Here is an 18,834-nt window from a genome sequence, read left to right as displayed (position 1 = left end):
TCAAACTGTTTTGAAAGTAATATTTTCAAGCATTAAATATTTAGGACGACGGGATCTGGCGTTGAGACGAGGAGAACATCATGATGAAAATCTATGGCAGCTTGTACTAGAACGGGTAAAAGATGTACCCTCTGTGAAAGAGTGGCTAAACAAACGCGACACATGGATGTCAGACACAATGCAAAATGAAATTATTCAAATATTTTCACATTCAGTTCAACGAAGCATTGTCACTAATATATCACAGTGCTCATATCTTGGCCTTACAGATTATGTAACTACAGATGTGGCGGGTCATGAGCAATTTTCTGTCAGCATACGGCATGTAGGCTTTAATTTAAAAGTACAGGAATGCTTTATGGATTTCTACAATTGCCAGAACAGCACTGCTGAAACATTGTTTAATGACATAACTGATGTGTTTACCCGCTGCTCAATACCCAGGAATAAACTAGTTGGCTATGCTTTTGATGGAGCCAGTAACATGAGCGGACACATATCTGGAGTAAGAGCTTGTCTCGGAGAAACTTACCCGCAGGCAGAGTATGTTCACCGTGCAAATCATTCGTTGGATCTCGTTTTACAAGAGGTCTGCTTTGAAGTAAAAATGGTTATTGACACAATTCAATTTAACAATGCTAAGGAATTAACTAAACTAACGTTTATATGCAAGGCTGATTTTGATGGTGCTTTAGGATATAGTATTTATAAACAGGTAAGTTGAAATGAAAAAATAGTGACGTATGAAAAGTGCCTGTTGATTATTTGTATAGTACCTTTAGAACTCAGTAGATTTTATAATAATAAAAACGTTGTAATATCATTCACCCTGAATATGCGACCAATATATTAAAAATAAAAGTAATACATTATTATATATAGAAATGATAAATAATCTACAGACTTATTTAAAACGTCGCGAACATGTAATAATATCAATAATAGAGTTTGAAATCTATTAAGTAATTTATATTTTTTATTTATTCCGATATATTTATTTATATATTTCAAATCGATTATATAATAACATCGATAATTGAGTTTCAAATCTAGTGATAAATTTTCATTTTTTCCAAAGTAAGTGCGCATTTTTATTTTTAAAGTTTGTTGCATCAATCTTTATTTTAGGTTTATTCCACCAAAAGAGTTTATTATTCAGTTCCACGATTTTAAGAAGTTATATAATTTGAAATTATAAAATTTAAATCCGCGATATTAAAGTTTTATTAAGTTTGTTAAATAATTTTTAGTATTGGGAACTATTTAACTAAAATTTATAATAAAAGTAAATATATCTTAATAAAAAGTGATTCTTTGGACATATAAAGGGTTTTAGAAAAAAAAAAAGATCAAAATAATTTTGTCAACCATATGTCTAATATCCGGCCCACTGTGCGGTGTCATAAACTTAAGTTGTGTATATATATATATATATATATATATATATATATATATATATATATATGTATATATATATATATATATATACATATATATATATATATATATATATATATATATATATATATATATATATATATATATATATATATATATATATTAAATACGTGTATGTGTATATATATATATATATATATATATTTAAATATCTTATAATTTGAGTTTATCTTATATTCAATTGATATTGATTGTAAAATATAATAGAAATTAACGGGGCAAGATGTTAAGACCATCGTCTTATGCTTGCTCCAGTAAATTTGTTACGTTGACAATTTCTTAAAAAAATTTTGACAATTTCAAAATAAAATTAACTCTATCGATTCAAAAATACTGTTCCTGTTAAATGTGATATCACCTCCTCAGCGTGTCAATTAGAAGATGTATTACTTTTTTATTTCAAATAAATTTAAATTGAGTCATATCAGTTATGAAGTTAATTTTTATTTTTCTTCAACATTAGTATGCTTATTTTAGTAATTTATTATTTATTGTTAGTAATTTATTATTTATTGTTAGTAACTTATTCTTCATTACTTGTTCTTTATTATTAGTAGTTATTTTTTCTATTTTTGTTTTGTTTATTTGTTGTTTGTTTTTTTGTTTTTCTATCTTTCAACTGTAGGTTTCAATTCGTGTTATAAAAATTCACAAAAATGTGAACAATCAAGCCTAGAGTTAGATTCAGAATAGTCGAGCCTAGATTTTCGGTTATAAACATTTTTAACTGTTAAAATAATAACAAACATAAAATATCTGAAATATAAAAAGTTGATATTTCGTTTTAGATAACATGTCAATTAACGAAGTACCCATAAGAGGCATGGAATGTATATCAAGTGAAAAAATCAATTATGTATCTAATGAGGAAAATCAATTATAAAATTGTTAAAATATTATGAGTTTTTTAAAATTATTTCTGCAATTTGCACACACAACATTTGTATTAATTTAATTATATCAATTTAACATTTTGTAAATTTGTAGTTTATTAAGTTATAAACCATTTTTGTTAAAAAAAAATTTCTTCTTAATTATAATTTCATGCTATAACATTTTACTGCACGTGGGGTTTAGAAACATTATAACTAAAAGATGGGTTATACCTAGGCAAGAAGCCCCATATGCATTAGTGCAAGCTAGGTAAAATAATTTTATTTAAACTTTTTTATTGTTTTGTTTTTATCTTTATTGTTGGCAGAAATTGGGTTAAAGTTTACAGGTAGGTAACATTGGAACCAAGGCAATCAACAGTCTAGGTAAGCAACCAAAAATTTAAATTTTAATATTTGGTTTTAAGGTTTATTACTTTTTATAGAATTTTGTTAAAAACTGGCATAAGTTCTAGATTTGCAAAAATCTGATATAAAAAATCTGATATAAAAAGTTCTGATTATGCAAGACATGTTTTCATATTCTCGAAAGATTTTTTTTTAAAGCAGCTGTTTAAAGTTGTCAATTTTAGAAGAAATATTTTACAGTAAAAAAAAAAAAATTATTTAAACTTTTATCTTATTTCTTAAACCACAGTTGTGAACTTTCGCAATTACATTCAAGTCAAGAGAATTTTAATAAGGCTTTCAGAGTGTAATGTAAAATATCAAACTTTTTTTCTTGCCGTAAAAATGCAGCGAAACATTTTAGGCTAAGAAATAGTAGCTGATAATAAAATTAATTTCTTTTATATTTCTAAATTTTTCTTTTTTTCTTCCATAAAACTGTGATTTGAAATCAAATTGCATAATTTTATCATAAAAATATTTATTTGTGAGTTTACCTTACATAAAAGCAATGTGAAAAAAAGATCTTTTATATTGATATAACTTAAAATCTATCGAAATTCGAAATTTTTTAATGTTGATGTTAATTTAAAAACCTTATTATAACAAAAAAAGAGTTTGCTGAAAATTTTTTTAAAATTCTTTTAAATTTTGGTAGATTTAAAGTTATATCAATTTAAAAGATGTTTATTTTGTTTCCAAAGTTACCTGACAACTTTAACCCAATTAAACAAACATAACGCAGTCGAGTGCATGTATTTTTTATTATTAATCTTTATTTTTTCTTATTTAATATTATCTAGAGATAATATTAAATAAGAAAAAAATCAACAATGAGCAACTAAAAATCTTAGATTATTTCGATATTAATGAAAATTGTCGTTCAAAAGCCATTTGTATATTTTGCAAAATATAAATATCAAGAGAAGAAAATCTGGCAAATAAAAGTGTTTTTTTTAATTCGCATTTATTGATTTTAAACTTCTCTCTTTGTATAGTTTGAATCCATAAATCATAGAATTACTGTTCTAAAATATATAAAGGCACAAAAAAATGGGAAATGCCTGTTATAAAACAATTCAAAAAATATTAATTTCTAATACTATTTTGAAGAAAATTATACGAAAATTACAATTTATATTTTGATAAAGTGTTGTAACTGTATGACAAAAATTAGTGATAACAAAGTTTAGTTTATACTTTATTTACACTTAGGGGAGAGTGGGGTAATGGCGAACACTTAAGCGGGATTGTTAATTAAAGACATCATTTATTGCTAATTAATTAGTTTAACTATTCAGTCACAAACCCTCAAAAGCAACTTTTTATAAATCTTATTATAAAATAAAAATTTATGGCAAAAATAAAACCATTGGTGTTCAAAACCATGGGTAATTCCATTGGAATTACCCTGCGTACATGTGGTACTTCCGAACACAACGGGCGGCAATCACAAACACCGTTGTGTAATAACGAACAAAATGTCAATTGTAATAACTTAGTACAAAAACTATACTATGCAACAACAATAACAAAAAAAGAAGTGGTTTTATATCCACAGAAACTGCAACAGAATGTTACTCAAGAAAAAAGTTGCATAAAATTATCGGAAAAAGTGAAAATCAAATTATAGTGAACAACAATTGCACCTTCATTACACTACTGCACGTCTAGAAATGAGCATGGGATTCCGTCTCAGCAGGTAAAAATAACTTGTCAAATTTTTTTTTTTTTTAATGCTGTTTTTACCATGTTCAGAGTTACCTCGCGTTCGCCATTACCCCACTCTCCCCTAAAGTAAAGATACAAAACAAAGCAAAGATAAGAGTTTAACGCTGTCAGCACAACAATTGTTTTTGGTTTACTATTAATAAAAGTGGCTACTTTTACATGTTGTTGATTATACAAAAAAGTTTCACGGGCATACTTATAATAGAATAGCTAAAGTAAAGTTGACTTAAAGCTTCTTTTGGCACACTTATGCCTATTCGTACTTACATCAGTTTTTGTAACTGCTTCGCATTTATGCCAGTTCGCACTTATGAAATTCAGTGCCGTCTTAACGCATAGGCTAGGTAGGATGCAGCCTAGGGCCCCCGATTTTTAGGGGCCCCCAAAATGTGTCTGGATTTTTTTTCAAATTTATATAAATAAAAAATTATATTTCTAAATTTTCTGAAGAAATCATAGTTTGGGGGCCCCTTGGGAATAATTTTTTTGTTGATAAAATTTTTTTTAATTATTTTTAGAAAAGTATCAGTTTTTCAGTTTGGGGGCCCCCTAGGGAATTTTTTTTTTCTTGATAAGCAAAAATGCATGCATGCGTCCGAAAATAAACATAAATTTTCCGATAAGAAGTGTTAAATACAAGCACTTAAAATATCCCATTAGATTGAATTTGAAATTGCTGTGATCAACTTAAAACATCTGTTTTGAAAAAAAGTCATTTAACATGTCTAATCGGACTTATCAAAGTGGTGCTGCAAAGAGGAAAAAAGCCGCTAAAGCAAAAGAAGACATTTCAAAATATCTTCCTTTAACATCATTTCTTTTGGTACAAAAGTCAAAGACTGTTGTGTCCGAAGATGTATTTCTTTGTCCAACTTCAAATTTCGTAAGCATTGATAGTGCTTTGTTGCCAAATGAAACTCTAGAAATTCAACAGGAACTGGAACCAGAACAGGAGCCAGAACCAGAGCAGGAGCCAGAACCAGAGCAAGAGTCAGAACCAGCACAGGTGCCAGAACCAGTACAGGAGCCAGAACTAGCACAGGAGCCAGAATCAAATCAAATTAAAACTTATCCAAACGCAACAACAAAAACTACTCAAGAAACTGACCCAGCATTGTGGCATCAGTTATCCCAAGAAGCTCAATCATTTTGGATTTCTAATGGCCCGTCCATGTGCCAGAACAATGATGGGAGCTTCAAAAATTCGGAAAGGTTGAGTTGCGGACAAAAAAGGTACTTATCAAAATCTTGCTTTAGACGTGAACTACACAATGGCGAATTTGTCAATCGTGAATGGCTATTGTACTCACCTTCAACAGGTTCTGTTTTTTGCTTTGCTTGTACCTTATTCTCCAGCAAACACTCTAATTTTTCCACAACTGGATTTGATGACTGGAAAAATGCCTTAAAATGTATATCTGGACACGAGAATGGTTCTGAACATCACAAAAATATGCTTACTTACTCCAGTCGGCAGAGAGAAAGTGGCCAGCTTGACTCTGTATTATTAAAACAGTTACATAACGAACAATTGTACTGGCAAAATGTGCTGAAAAGAATTGTTGCAGTTGTAAAGTTCTTGTCATCAAGAGGATTGCCATTTCGTGGAAACAATGAAACCATTGGTTCAGAGCAAAATGGTAATTATTTAGGAACTCTTGAGTTACTTAGCCAGTTTGACCCATTCCTACATGAACACATGAAAAAACATGGAAATTCTGGAAAAGGTAATACTTCATAACTCTCCGCCAATATCTGTGAGGAGTTTATATGCCTAATGGGAAATAAAGTTTTGAGCGAAATAATTTCTGAATTAAAAAAAGCAAAATACTACTCAATCAGCGTTGACTCAACTCCAGACTTGTCACATGTAGATCAATTAACTTTTACAGTTCGATATGTTAAGGACTTGGCACCAGTTGAGCGTTTTTTGCAATTTGTTCCCATTCACGGGCATGGAGCTGAACATTTAGAAACAGTGGTTTTGAATTTTTTACAAGAAAATGAAATTTCAATATCTGACTGTCGTGGGCAGTAGGGCATGCCAAAATATCACGATTTTCAGAAAATGAAAGGTCGCGGTATAAATACCTGTTCTATACATAAAAAGAAGTATATAAACCAAATTTGAACTCTCTAGGACCATATTTAGTGCTGGAAGATGATTTTAGGTTTTTACGCAAATACGAGAAATCGTTGTTTTTTTCTGAAAAAAAATATTCTTTTTGAAAATGAAGAAATAAAAAAGTTAGGAAAGGTATTTTTTAGTTTAAAATCTAATATTGTTACTATAACAGATATTTTACAATTTGGCTAGTGCACTTTGGTCAGCTTCTAATGATATTAATGCCCTGTGCTCTGACAACTAGCAGTATATCTTGTTTTGTGTCCTCCTTTAATGTGCTACTGATTTATCTTTGTATAAGATTGATATTCCGCTCTGCTGGGTCATTTGTAACATTTAGAGATTTTACAAACTCACAAAATGATATATAGGAATCATTTTCCTCCAGCTTTCCAGCAGCTAAACCTGTTTTCCAGGTAGGAATTTTGTCCTGTATGCCTAGAACAATGAAAAGAGCCCAACTTTCCTCTGTAATCAACTCTGTTACCTCAGAGGTTGGTAAAACTAGGACAGCATCAGGTTTACCATTGGGAATAGTGTTGATATCTGGTACCTCAAAGGTCAACAGCTTGTCTAGAACTGCAAGCTTCTCTTCAAAATCTGGATCTGCCAGTATTAACACAGCAACCTTTGGGGCAAGGTACCAAGAGTGTTGCTGAAAAAATTTCAGAAAAGCATTGCCAATTTTGACATCAAACTCTTGTTGTATAACATAAGCTGACTTGAATGACAGGAAATCATTCTTAACAGCATATTCTGCTTTGTATGAACGTAAATACCATGGAGCATAAAAAACTGCACATATAAAAGCTGACTTTTCCAGGTGAGGTAACTGATCTTTAGGCAGAAAATCTATTATACCTGATGTCATAACAATAGCTAAATTGTAAAGACTGTCAGCCATGAAACGAGCATTGTGATTGGCTCCTGGTTGATAAATTTTAAAACCATTCAGCTTTGGTGATAAGACATTTAAATAAAAAGCAGCATACTTAACTAGATGATTATAATCATCTCTTGGAAACACTTCGTGATTAAGAGCAAACTTCAGATATTCCTGAGCTTCCAGGTAAAGTTTATGAAGTTCAGATCCAACTTCCAGCTTCTTCTCATCAAATTTCTTAAACTCAGACAGGTTAGCTTTTTGAATTATGGCGTGATATACTTCCCAGTCCTTCTTGAAATCTTTATAGAACTGTCTATCTGGTGCAGCAGTAGGTCCAAGGACAATTACAATTGCCTTATGTATTGCTATTTCAAACATGTGATGTCTGCATAACAGCCAGAGAACAGGTTTTCCCAAAATATAGCACAACCTGGTTATAATTCCTCCATGGGCTCCTGTGTTAACATTGGTAGTATCTGCAACAATTGCGAAAATTTCATTGCATATTTCAAAGGACTCAAGTAAGTTGTGAATAATTTCTGTTTCATCAACAGCTTTGCCAGACTCTGCAGGTAAAACACCAAGTAAGAGATCGTTTTTATTCTCAAATTCAGAACTAGTAACACTGACAGTAACTCTATCTCTTACAACAGATTGCAAGGTATTTTCATCTAAATGTTTTAACAGCTTGCCATCAAAGTGGAAAACAAGATGTTTTCCAGCTATTGTCTCTCTGTAATTTTCTCTGATGGTATTGCCTAAATAAAGATCATTTTTAACACAATATATTATTGTTATGATGGCTTATTTTTAGGTAAATATTCCACTCTTTAAAGGTATAGTAAGATTTTAATCATAACTTTCATTTATAATAGACTTACATTAGAAAATCAGGGATAAGAAATATGGCATCTGAAGAAAAACTTTTTGATTTGAAAAAAAAACTTAATTTTGACTGGCAAAAAGTTGGCATAAAAGACTTTTTCTTTAGGAGTCCCTTTAAAAATTACCTTGATGTTCAATTACTTTTGCTCTTTCTCTTGAAATACTAGATTTAGAAATGCCCATCTGATTAACATCTCCTCCCAGATAATTAACAACAGACGACAACAGCCAGGTTTGTAATTCAATGCTGATTAACCCTCTAGCACAAATAGGTGTAGTTACTGCCATCAATTCTTTTCTTGTAATCTTTTTATTTACTTGCATTGAGCCTTTAGGTAAGACTTTTGGGGTTTTATTATGAGCAGCACCATATTCAAAGTCATCATCACTACCTTCGAATGAGTCTTCTTATACAGCAAAATCTGGATCTGTCAAAGTTGAGTCAAACATATCCAAATTGGCTGGACAAGACTTGTATCTAAAATATTTACATAAATAAGTTAGGATTTCATTTTTAAGAAGTAAGTTTTTTAACAGTTTTAAAGTAATTAAGACACTTGTTTTACCTTTTCTTAGTTGGCGTCAAGTTTTCATCACTTTCATCAAGTGGTGGGGGAGCTGATTTACATCTTTCTTTCTCCTCTAGGTACTTCATTCTCATTTGTTCTTGTCTTTTATACCTTTCTAGTCGTTTTTCAATGATGGTAGCTAGCTCTTTATCTGGCTTAGAAATAAACCACTTCCTAAAACAAAAATGTATAACATTAGAATGCAATAACTTACTGTGATGGACAGACAGATGGATAGCTGAAAGACAGACAGACTGAAAGCCCTACATAAAGTAGCTGCGCTACTAACAATTTGATTAATATAGAGAAATTTACAAAAAGGCTACAATATAATTGATACTTTTACCTGTCTGTTTGCTGGTCTAGATAGAAATTTAGGTCTTCTTCAATAGCAGCTTGTGTTCTTGGTGTTATTTTGTCACTTCTCATCAGTTGCTCTAAGTTATCTTTGCCTATGTCAAACAACTGTTCCATTGTTGAAATGAATTCATTCTTAATATTTTCTCTAGTATCTTTGGTATCTTTCAGGGTAACACGTTTTTTCAAAAGTTGATACTTCTTGTGTAGAGCTTGAAGTTTGTCAAGAATTGAATATTCTGAAATGATGAATGCTTGAAATCCTGCTTTGGTCCAAATGTTGACTATTTGTCTAATCAAGCAGTCTGATTGCGTCTCAAGGTCACAAAAATTTCTACCTAATTTAGATTTTTTTAAAATACTTTATTTATTTAACATTTATTGCACCTGAAAAAATAATTATTTAGTCCTCTTTAATCTAGGAATAAAAATGTTTATGTTTTACAGTTATGTCTTACTTTTGCACACCAAGTTCCTTGTTCCTTTTTGCTTCTTACAAGCCATGTTAATTTGTGTTTTAATAAATCTTTTCTTTTTACTTGAAATTAAATATTGATAATATCTTAAAATACTACCATTGGTTGGAAGCTGTGTATTTGGTAGCTGTGAAATTGGGTTAGTTAACAGATATAATGGTCGTCTGACACTTTCACTTACATGGACATTTTTCTTCTTTTTTGGACCCATTTCTTTTGAAAAAATTAATGTTATTTTAACTATTTTTAACTATTAAGCTATAAAAAATTATTAACAGTTTATAATAGATATGTCATGTAGTGATTGTAATCTTAAACTAAACACAAAATGGTGCAATCTTGTTATTTTGCCATCCTTCATGTAATTTCATCATACTTTGCGTATTTTCGTAAAATCTTGATTTCATCTTCTGGCACCTAGAATTGAGATAGAACAATGAAAATTCATATTTTTGCTTATTTTTATGTATAGAATAGGTTTTTAAAGCGCGACCAAAAATTTTTTTTTTGGCATGCCCTAGTGGGGAGTCATACGATAATGCATCAAATATGGCAGGGCAGTACTCAGGCCTACAAAAGAGGATTAAAGACAAAAGTGAGTCAGCATTGTTTATTCCTTGTGCTGGACATTCTTTAAATCTGGTTGGCAACAGTGCAGCTGGATGTTGTTTAGAAGCAATTATTTTTTTTGACTTTGTTCAATGCCTCTACAACTTTTTTTCTGCATCAACTCATCGTTGGCAAGTGCTTCTGTCTTTTGTTGGCAAAGGCAAAAAAATTGTCAAACAGCTTTCTAGAACTCGATGGTCAGCACGTGCAGATGCTGTGACTTGTCTGCATGACAGTTATGATGAGATTAAAAAAGCACTTGAATTTTTGATCAAGGACATAAGTCAGTCAAAAGAAACTCAAAATGATGCTCAAAATCTCATCACGAAAATGAACACTTTTGAGATTGTTTTTCTGACAATTTTCTGGAATGATATTCTTTGTCATTTTAATGAAACATCGAAGATTTTACAGAAAGAAAATTTAAACCTGGATGTTGCAGTTCGGATTCTAAAGTCATTTTTGCATTTCATTAAAGATTTGAGGAGTCAATTTGAGAATTACCAGGAAAAAGCCAAAATCTTGCTTCCAAACACTGACTACAGAGATTCTTCAGAAAGAACAAAAAAAAGAAGCCGACGTATGGCCTTCTTTGATGGTGAAACATACCTTCCTGTTATTGATTCACTAACATCAAATTTAGAAAAAAGAACATCAGCATATGAGAAGATCAATGACAATTTCGGATTTCTAGTAAACATTCAAACAATTGCCAATGTTGAACTAAAAGATCATTGTTCAAACCTAGCACAAATTTATAAGAAGGACATAAATGAAAATACACTTTTTTTTGAGTGCCAGCAATTTAAATATTACATTTCAAAAGATGAACATTCATTTACAGAATTTTACTCAACATTAAAAAGAGACCACTTGGAATCAACTTTTCCAAATATTGAAATTTCCCTTAGAATTTTTCTGTCAATGATGGTCTCAAATTGCACTGGCGAGCGATCATTTTCAAAACTAAAACTTATAAAAAATGAACTCCGCTCAACCATGCTGCAAGAAAGATTGAACTGTTTGTCGTTAATGTCAATTGAATCAGATGTTCTTTTAACCATTGATTTTGATGATATTATTAAAGAATTTTCAAGAAAAAAATCACGTAAACGTCACATGTAAATTTTATCATTGCTTTAATAAATGTTTCCTATTTTAGTATTTGATTTAATTTTTTTACTAAGGAAAAAGGGGGCCCCCAAATTAAGTCTAGCCTAGGGCCCCCGATGGCCTTAAGACGGCCCTGATGAAATTCACATTTATTCCGCTTCCCAATTAAAAAAGCCACCGAATAACTGACATTCCCATTAAAGTTAAACCATGCTTTAAGTTCAGATTGTATTAAAAATATTTTTCTTATTAAGTTGTAATTCCTTTGCGCTATATCTATCTATAACAACTATTAAAATTACCTGAGAAATGCAAGATATACCTAAGCTTGTTATTTTTGCAATCTTTTTGAATAGTTTGATGAGTATGACTTTTATACAAGACTATAGTTAAAACACTTTTATGAATAAAAACTAAGTATAATAACAAAATAACTAAGTGTCACCGAATATTCGGTGACACTTAGTTATTTTGTTATTATACTTAGATTTAATTCCTAAAATCGATAAATATTTTTTATTAAAATCTCCAGTTTCGTATTCATTTTCACGTTCATTAAAGAATTCATTTTTTAGTCTTACTATGTCAAAGTTAATTCTACAAAAAAACATCCAATAGATGCTTCTACAAAACATCCAATACATAAGTTCTACAAAACATCCAATGTATAAGTTCTACAAAAAATCTTTCTACAAAGTTCTACAAAAAATCTTTTTACATAGTTCTACATAAAATCTACAAAAGTTCCTTAAAAATCTACAAATTTCTACAAAATCTACAAAGTTTTACAAAATCTATAAAGTTCTACAAAAAATCCTATACATTGTTCTACAAAAAAACATCCAATACATAGTTCATACATTGTGTCATAATAAGTTCCCGCTCGTCAATCCCAATCTTTCATTTGGAAAATATTAAATTAATAAATAAATAAATGTCTTAAAAGATAAAATAATTTTGTTTGAATTTTTATTAAATGAAAAGTAATTATATTCAAAGGAAATACCAAAATTTTTAAAAACTATTATGTTTAAAAAAAATGCTCTTCGAAATGAAATACATGCCTTTTTAAAGTTGATTTTAGAAAAATGTTGCCTATTTATATTATCATTTCTTAAAATAAATTTATCTTACCTTTAAAACCATATAGGTTATGGAGAGAAATAGAAGATGAGTGAATTTTAAATTTACACATAAAAAAGAGTATATTAAAATATTCAGCTGATAAATTTTAGGAATTTTTATTTCAGATAAGGAAGGTTTGACATAAGTAAATCATTTTTAAAATTGATTAGCAATGAGCAACATGCTTCTGCTGAAGATAAAATAGTAACAATTTAGATTTATTGGTATTACCCCAGGCAACATTTGCATAACTTATAAAGCAATGAATGAAAAAGAAACAGTTTAAACTGTGAACTGTGTTTATTTAAAGCATATGCTTTAAACATTATTCTTATGCTTTTAGGCAATAATATCTATTATAGAAGTTGGATAAAAATGTGTTCATTTTGTTTTAACAATATTTAGTAACAACTTATTTGTTTTAAACCAGTCACAAACTTTTCTATTGATGTTAGATACTTACCAGTATTATGCAACATTATTAGGTGTAAATTTTAACTTTCTGCTTAATTTCCATTTTGCTTGGCCCATGCGATGATTTAAGCATTCCTGCCAATGTTACCCCAAATCTGAAATATGCGATTAAATAAAATGCAACAAAAAATCTTAAATGCTTATTATTTAAAACACATATCAATGTTACCAAATTGTCAAAGTAATCCCTAATGACTATTTTAAAACTTTCCTCTAGTAATACCGCGTTACAAATAACTTTTGTAACGCGGGATTACTAGAAGAAAGTTTTAAAATAGTCAAATAGATCCCTCTGTTCTCTAAAGTAAGCTCTATGTTCTCCTTGCATTTCCAAATTTCCTAAACGCTTTTATTTAAAGAATAGTATTTTTTTTTTTTTTTTCTCAACTGTTTTTTTCACAATTTTTTAATGAACAAGTTTTATCTTATTAATTGCTTTCTAACCGGCATCGGTTAGGAAAAAGGCGTAAACTTTGAGTTAAATGCCCTTCCGCGGTGCTTAAATATGGTACCTAATTTCATCATTCACCTTCTGCCGTCCGTACCTGCAATATTTCACTATCTATACCAAATGCTTTTAATTTTTTCGTTATCAAAATGTTTAATGTTTCGGCAGAACTAGGATATGGCAATCTCACCGTTGCTAAACAATACGTTCTGTCGTGATGAACATTTAAATTCTAGTATCTTTTACCTCTATTGCTACACCATTCGTCACCTGTTATTCCAAATTTTTCTCCTTTTGCTTTCAACGCAGCCAATTCAGTGATCATTAAGTATTTGGCTTCAGCATGAAACATCCTAATTTTTCCTGAAATTGTTGACGCTGACTTGGGCAAACTATGCCTATAATTTTCAAAAAGCATTCTTAGTGTTTTAGATTGAGTTATGGACCTAATAAAATATCCATCACGAGCTGTCAACTTGGTAAGAAGATAGTTTAACGATATCTTAGTCAAAACTGGTTGGAACTGGATGTTTTTAAATCTATTTTCTCGCAACTTTTGACGTACCCAATTAGGCCGTTTGTGCTGCATCCTGGACATTTTCATTATTTACCACAACGCTTCCGAAATCATTTTTCTCTATGAAAGAAAAATTATCAATTTGATTATGACCTCAGATATTTGTTTTTAATTTTATTTTGATTGTAATAAGTTATCACATTTTAAGTTATTTAATCAAGCAGGTAAGTATAATTAAACACTAATTATTATCGCTTGTTATCACTGATAACATTTTATTACGCAATTTTGCCACAATGCACAGTGGGCCGGATTTAAGACTTATGGCGGACAAAATTATTTAGATCATAAGACACTACTTGTACAAAATAAAAGTATTATACATGTTCGCAAATTACCTCGTTATTTTAAGACCAGTTTTTGTATATATTGTAAATAATGATCTTGACTGAATATTTCTTTTTTTGCAAAAGTAAACTATTGAATAGTTAAAGTATATTAACTAATATCACATAAGCATATTTTATTACTGTTTACTAAAAAATTAAAATTCTTTAAAAATTAAAAAATCTCTGCTAAAAAATTAATTTTTTTTTTGCTTTTTTGACAGAAAAAAGGTATTACATTATGCCGCAATTGATTTTTGTGAATTTAAAAAGATACTATTATACTCAAGAGTTTTTGAAATAATACAATGGAAAAGTAAGAGTATGATTTATTATTATTATTTCATTTATTTAACACCCAATGTAATTTACAAGGTAAAAATAGAAAAATAAGAAAGTTATTTCTCGTGATTTTCACTTAAGAATTTTTTCTTCCAGAATTTGTTTAAAAATTCCTCTTTGCTCTTTCGCATTCCAGCACTCTATTGCATGTTTCAAAGTTTGTTCAACTTCGGAGGGAATTTCACTTTTAGAAAGTGCTATTTTTATCTTCTTTTTATTTTGAATTAAGTTTTGAAAATTTAGCATCCGAAAACGGCATAGGTCCTGAATATCGCCAACAAACGAATGTTTAAATAAGGGGTGTTTCAGTTGTGAAAAGATAATGTCTGAAGTTATTTTATTATTAAGAAGACGAAGAAACAAGTTTAATTTATTTTGTTGAATACTTTTTGAAATTTCCTGGATTTTAAATAGCGAATTTGTATAGTTCTTACTGTGTTTTGAAACATTTAAAAACGATTTTAGTGCACTCCTTCCAATTACATCTAGCTTTTTCATCAAATCAGAATTATTTTCACATATCTCCATACCATAAGTTAAGGTAGGGACTGCCAATAATTTATATATATAAGAAATAGAACTTGGGTGGGCAAACCGGATTCCAGATTGAATAAGAGTTTGAACCACAGCTCTAAAGTTTGAAATTTTTTCATCAACATTTGTATTATTGAGTGAAGCAAAAGTTGAATGTTTAGTATCCCATGTGAATCCCAGATGTCTAAGTTTATTCTGAAGATTTATTTTATTACTAGATATCGTTATCGTATTGGTTTGTATTTGTGCTTTACCTGAAATCGAGAATTCAGTTTTTTCGGCATTTATTTTAATACAATTTAAATTACTGTAAATATTGCATGTTTTTATCAGCTTTTTGAGACCAGAGAGGGTAGAGCTTAAAAGTATGATATCATCCGCATATGCCACCACACCAGTGAAGTTACCATATATCGATGTGCCAACAATTCCTTGATTTGTAATAGTTTCAAGAAGACTTTCAGTGTAAATATTATATAGGTGAGGTAAAAGAATCGATCCTTGTCTTACTCCTTGCTTTAGAAGAAAGGAGTTTGATTTACAACCTTGATATGAGACTGTTGCACTACTATTGTAATATAACGAAGAGATAGTGTTAACTATACAGAGTGGTAATTTTTTATCGAAATATAATTTATCAAATAGGATATTCCAGTTGCAGCTATCAAAAGCTTTTTCTACATCTAAAGAGCATAGGTATACAGGTGAATTGTTGCTATTGTAATGTTTAATTGTTTCGCTAATTAGAAATTCAGCATGTAGCGTTGAACAGTTAGCATTGAATCCAAATTGTAGGGGGTGAGTATCTATTATATGGCTTTGAATAGAATAAGCTTGTTTTTGAGGATTTTTACACCACCACCTGGCCCACTGTGATTACCAATTACTTTGCAATGTAAGTTAGTGTTGTTATTGAACAAAGAGAGCACTTACATTTACAAGAACTGTTGTAAAAGCCGCGTAGAAATAAAATAAGAATTTAATTATTTTACTAGTAAAAAATTGATACTTTTTTAAAACTTCGTCGAAGTTTCTCGATTTCTCTCGAACTCTGAAAAAGCAAAAAATCCAACGAGACGGAGTTCCGAAAGGATCCATTGATTTTAGGCTGTCAAAAAACCCACATCGTTACCGTGCTATCACACCACATCATTTTATGTTTATGAACCGTCAGTGACAAGCATTTACGAATAAATAAAACTCAAGCAAACAACAAATCATAACACAATATAAAATATTTCAAAATGCTATACAAACATTCATGAACAGCTTTGACTAATTTAATATGACTATTTTAAGAAAATATAAAACAATTATTTTAAGTTACCGTTTTTTTAAATTTGTTTGTACTTTATCAATTAGGGTAGCATACTCTTCTTATGAGAAGGGGTTATGCCCCTAGACCCCTCTTTAATTCCAACTTGTATATAACATTTTTATACTTAAAATACTTTAAATTTAAAAACTTAGCAATCGGTTACGATTAAAAGCCGTGAGATAAAAGAAATGAGACGTGAGATTTTTAATATCAACAAAGAAATACTTGTTTAACAAACATGTAAAAAATTCTCCAATTACAAACATTTTGCAAATGGCACCTGCACCATACAAAGTTGCACTATATTTATGAGCGTAGAAACAATTTTTTCTAATGTAACGTCTTCGTCCAGTGTGGGTATGTGAATAAATAACGTCGGGGCGCGATGCATATTTAATGACGTGTAGTAAATGAACTCACACAAATATCTAAAATAGTTTATTAACATTAAAAAAAATCACATAAATTGAAGTAAAATGCTACACACAACAGATTGATACCCCCTAAAATCCTAAACTTTTACAATTTCAAGCTAATATCTAGTCGCAATTAAATATTCGTTTTACGGTTTGAATTGGGAACCGTAAAACAATCCGTTTTACGGTTTGAATTGGGATATCGAGTTTACAGATATCGTTAAACAAATAGAATTAAGAAAAAACTTTGTCAAAGAAAAAGATTTTCCCAAAATCGAACATGGCATTTGTCGATTTCGAAAATTTAAAAAATAAATAAATTTATTGTGTCTTAATAGTATAACTAATGAGAAATTATCGAGCATACACCAGTAGATGTTGGTACAACGTTTACAAAACGTCGCGCAGATGTGTCCGTCGAAACGCATCCGTCCGTTAGAACAGACAAAAAAAGCGTTAATGTCTGAAAAATCATGAAATTCGTGCTTATGAGAATCTTCGAGTTTTAAGACTTGATAAAATTCTTGCAATTGAAAATCTATTTTCATTTATATGATGGTTTTATAAAATGAAGCCAGTTGATAGCTTTGTAAAAGATAAGGTCACCCAAGCAAAAATTCTTATTGCAAAAAAAGTTTCAATGATCTTAAATATAATGATAACCTCTTTTCAAAAATGCTAATCTCAGCTTCAAAAAGTGTTTACCTTAGTCATGAATTTTAAAAAAAAACTTTTTGCAAATTTATTTATAACAAAAGTTTAAAAAACCTAACCGTAAGTAAAAATAAAATTAAAAAAGTCTTAAAAGAATCTTTAACTGTCAAATAAAAGCTTTCCTTTAATTTCAGCAGGGTTTTTTTATTTTAAAGAATAAAGTTTCAGATATGGAGCAAACTTCAAACTTGGGTATGTTTATTTCAAAGGGCAATTTTTGTTATATTGGGAACAAAGGCCTAAAACTTGAGCCCCTCTAACCCTAAATGTGAGGGCGAAACAACTTACTGAGATTTGTACTACTACTGTTTTAAACTAAATTTATTTTTATTAATAGATTTCAAATTTTATCAGATTTATATTAGCACTCAAAAGTTATGACTATGAAAATTTATCGAACCATCAAAATGACGGTTATATGAAACTTTTAAAAAGTCATCTTTTTCAACCATCAAAAAAAGCTGCCGCAATCCATAAACACATTGTTAAGAACCGCTAATAGAAATTTTTTTTTGTTTTATTTTATATTTTTTATAGCGAAAATTTTTATTTAATTTATTATGTAGTTTTTAAAGCAAAAAGATTTTTTTCATTAAATGGCTATTTTTACCAGCTTTTGTGATATATATTTACCAGTTCTTATAGAATATATTTTTATTTTACCAGTTTTTATAAAATATATTTTTAATTTGGAAAAGCATTAAATAATGAAAAAAAGTTTACCAATTTCATTAATTATCGAATTTGTAACATGTGTCCTTGGTCTAACATCAATTGGCCTTAGCTGCACAACATGTGGCTTTGGCCTTGCTATCAATGACCTTGCTAACAACTGCAAACCTTTTTATAACTTTATACTGCTTCAAACTGCACAACAGATATGTTTAAGTCAACTTTAAGGTGTTTGGATTTTTAAAATATACTTTTAGCAATCTTTATATCATTTCGTTAAAATTAGGCGGTCTTTGTTATACATTAAAGTTTGGATTGGATGGTTCCGGAAAACATTATTATCGGCATCAATTACTGATTCTAAAACTTGTTGATGACTTTAACTGACGTACTAAGTAA

General features: G+C 29.7%; 3 protein-coding genes across 4 annotated transcripts in view; 2 read left to right on the top strand and 1 right to left on the bottom strand.

Moving 5' to 3' along the window:
* Window positions 1-5,190: 5,190 nt before the first annotated feature.
* Window positions 5,191-6,210, top strand: LOC136089663 (zinc finger MYM-type protein 5-like). Its single transcript, XM_065815715.1, has one exon. It carries the CDS (start codon window positions 5,191-5,193, stop codon window positions 6,208-6,210), a length of 1,020 nt encoding a protein of 339 aa, XP_065671787.1.
* A 4,106-nt stretch (window positions 6,211-10,316) lies between these two features.
* Window positions 10,317-11,501, top strand: LOC136089662 (uncharacterized). The gene has a single exon (XM_065815714.1). The coding sequence runs from the start codon at window positions 10,317-10,319 to the stop codon at window positions 11,499-11,501; it is 1,185 nt and encodes a 394-aa protein (XP_065671786.1).
* Window positions 11,502-16,829: 5,328 nt separating this feature from the next.
* Window positions 16,830-18,834, bottom strand: part of LOC100214005 (pyroglutamyl-peptidase 1) — a 31,631-nt gene continuing 29,626 nt past the window's right edge. The window contains exons 6-7 of one of the 2 annotated variants that reach the window (XR_010642844.1): window positions 18,487-18,834; window positions 16,830-17,061 (exon numbers count right to left, since the gene is read on the bottom strand). The exon at window positions 18,487-18,834 is cut by the window's right edge and continues 11 nt beyond it. Coding sequence is in view for 1 of the 2 variants with exons in the window: in XM_065814902.1 (XP_065670974.1) it covers window positions 16,890-17,061 (172 nt within the window). In the remaining variant the exon portion in view is untranslated. The remainder of the gene's footprint in view (window positions 17,062-18,486) is intronic. The other variant, XM_065814902.1, reaches the window with a different exon arrangement.

The sequence above is a fragment of the Hydra vulgaris genome, chromosome 13 (genome assembly GCF_038396675.1).
Source record: "Hydra vulgaris chromosome 13, alternate assembly HydraT2T_AEP".
NCBI classification, from domain to species: Eukaryota; Metazoa; Cnidaria; class Hydrozoa; order Anthoathecata; family Hydridae; genus Hydra; species Hydra vulgaris.
Note: the sequence above shows the minus strand (reverse complement) of the source record. Positions and strands in the feature narration are given on the sequence as shown.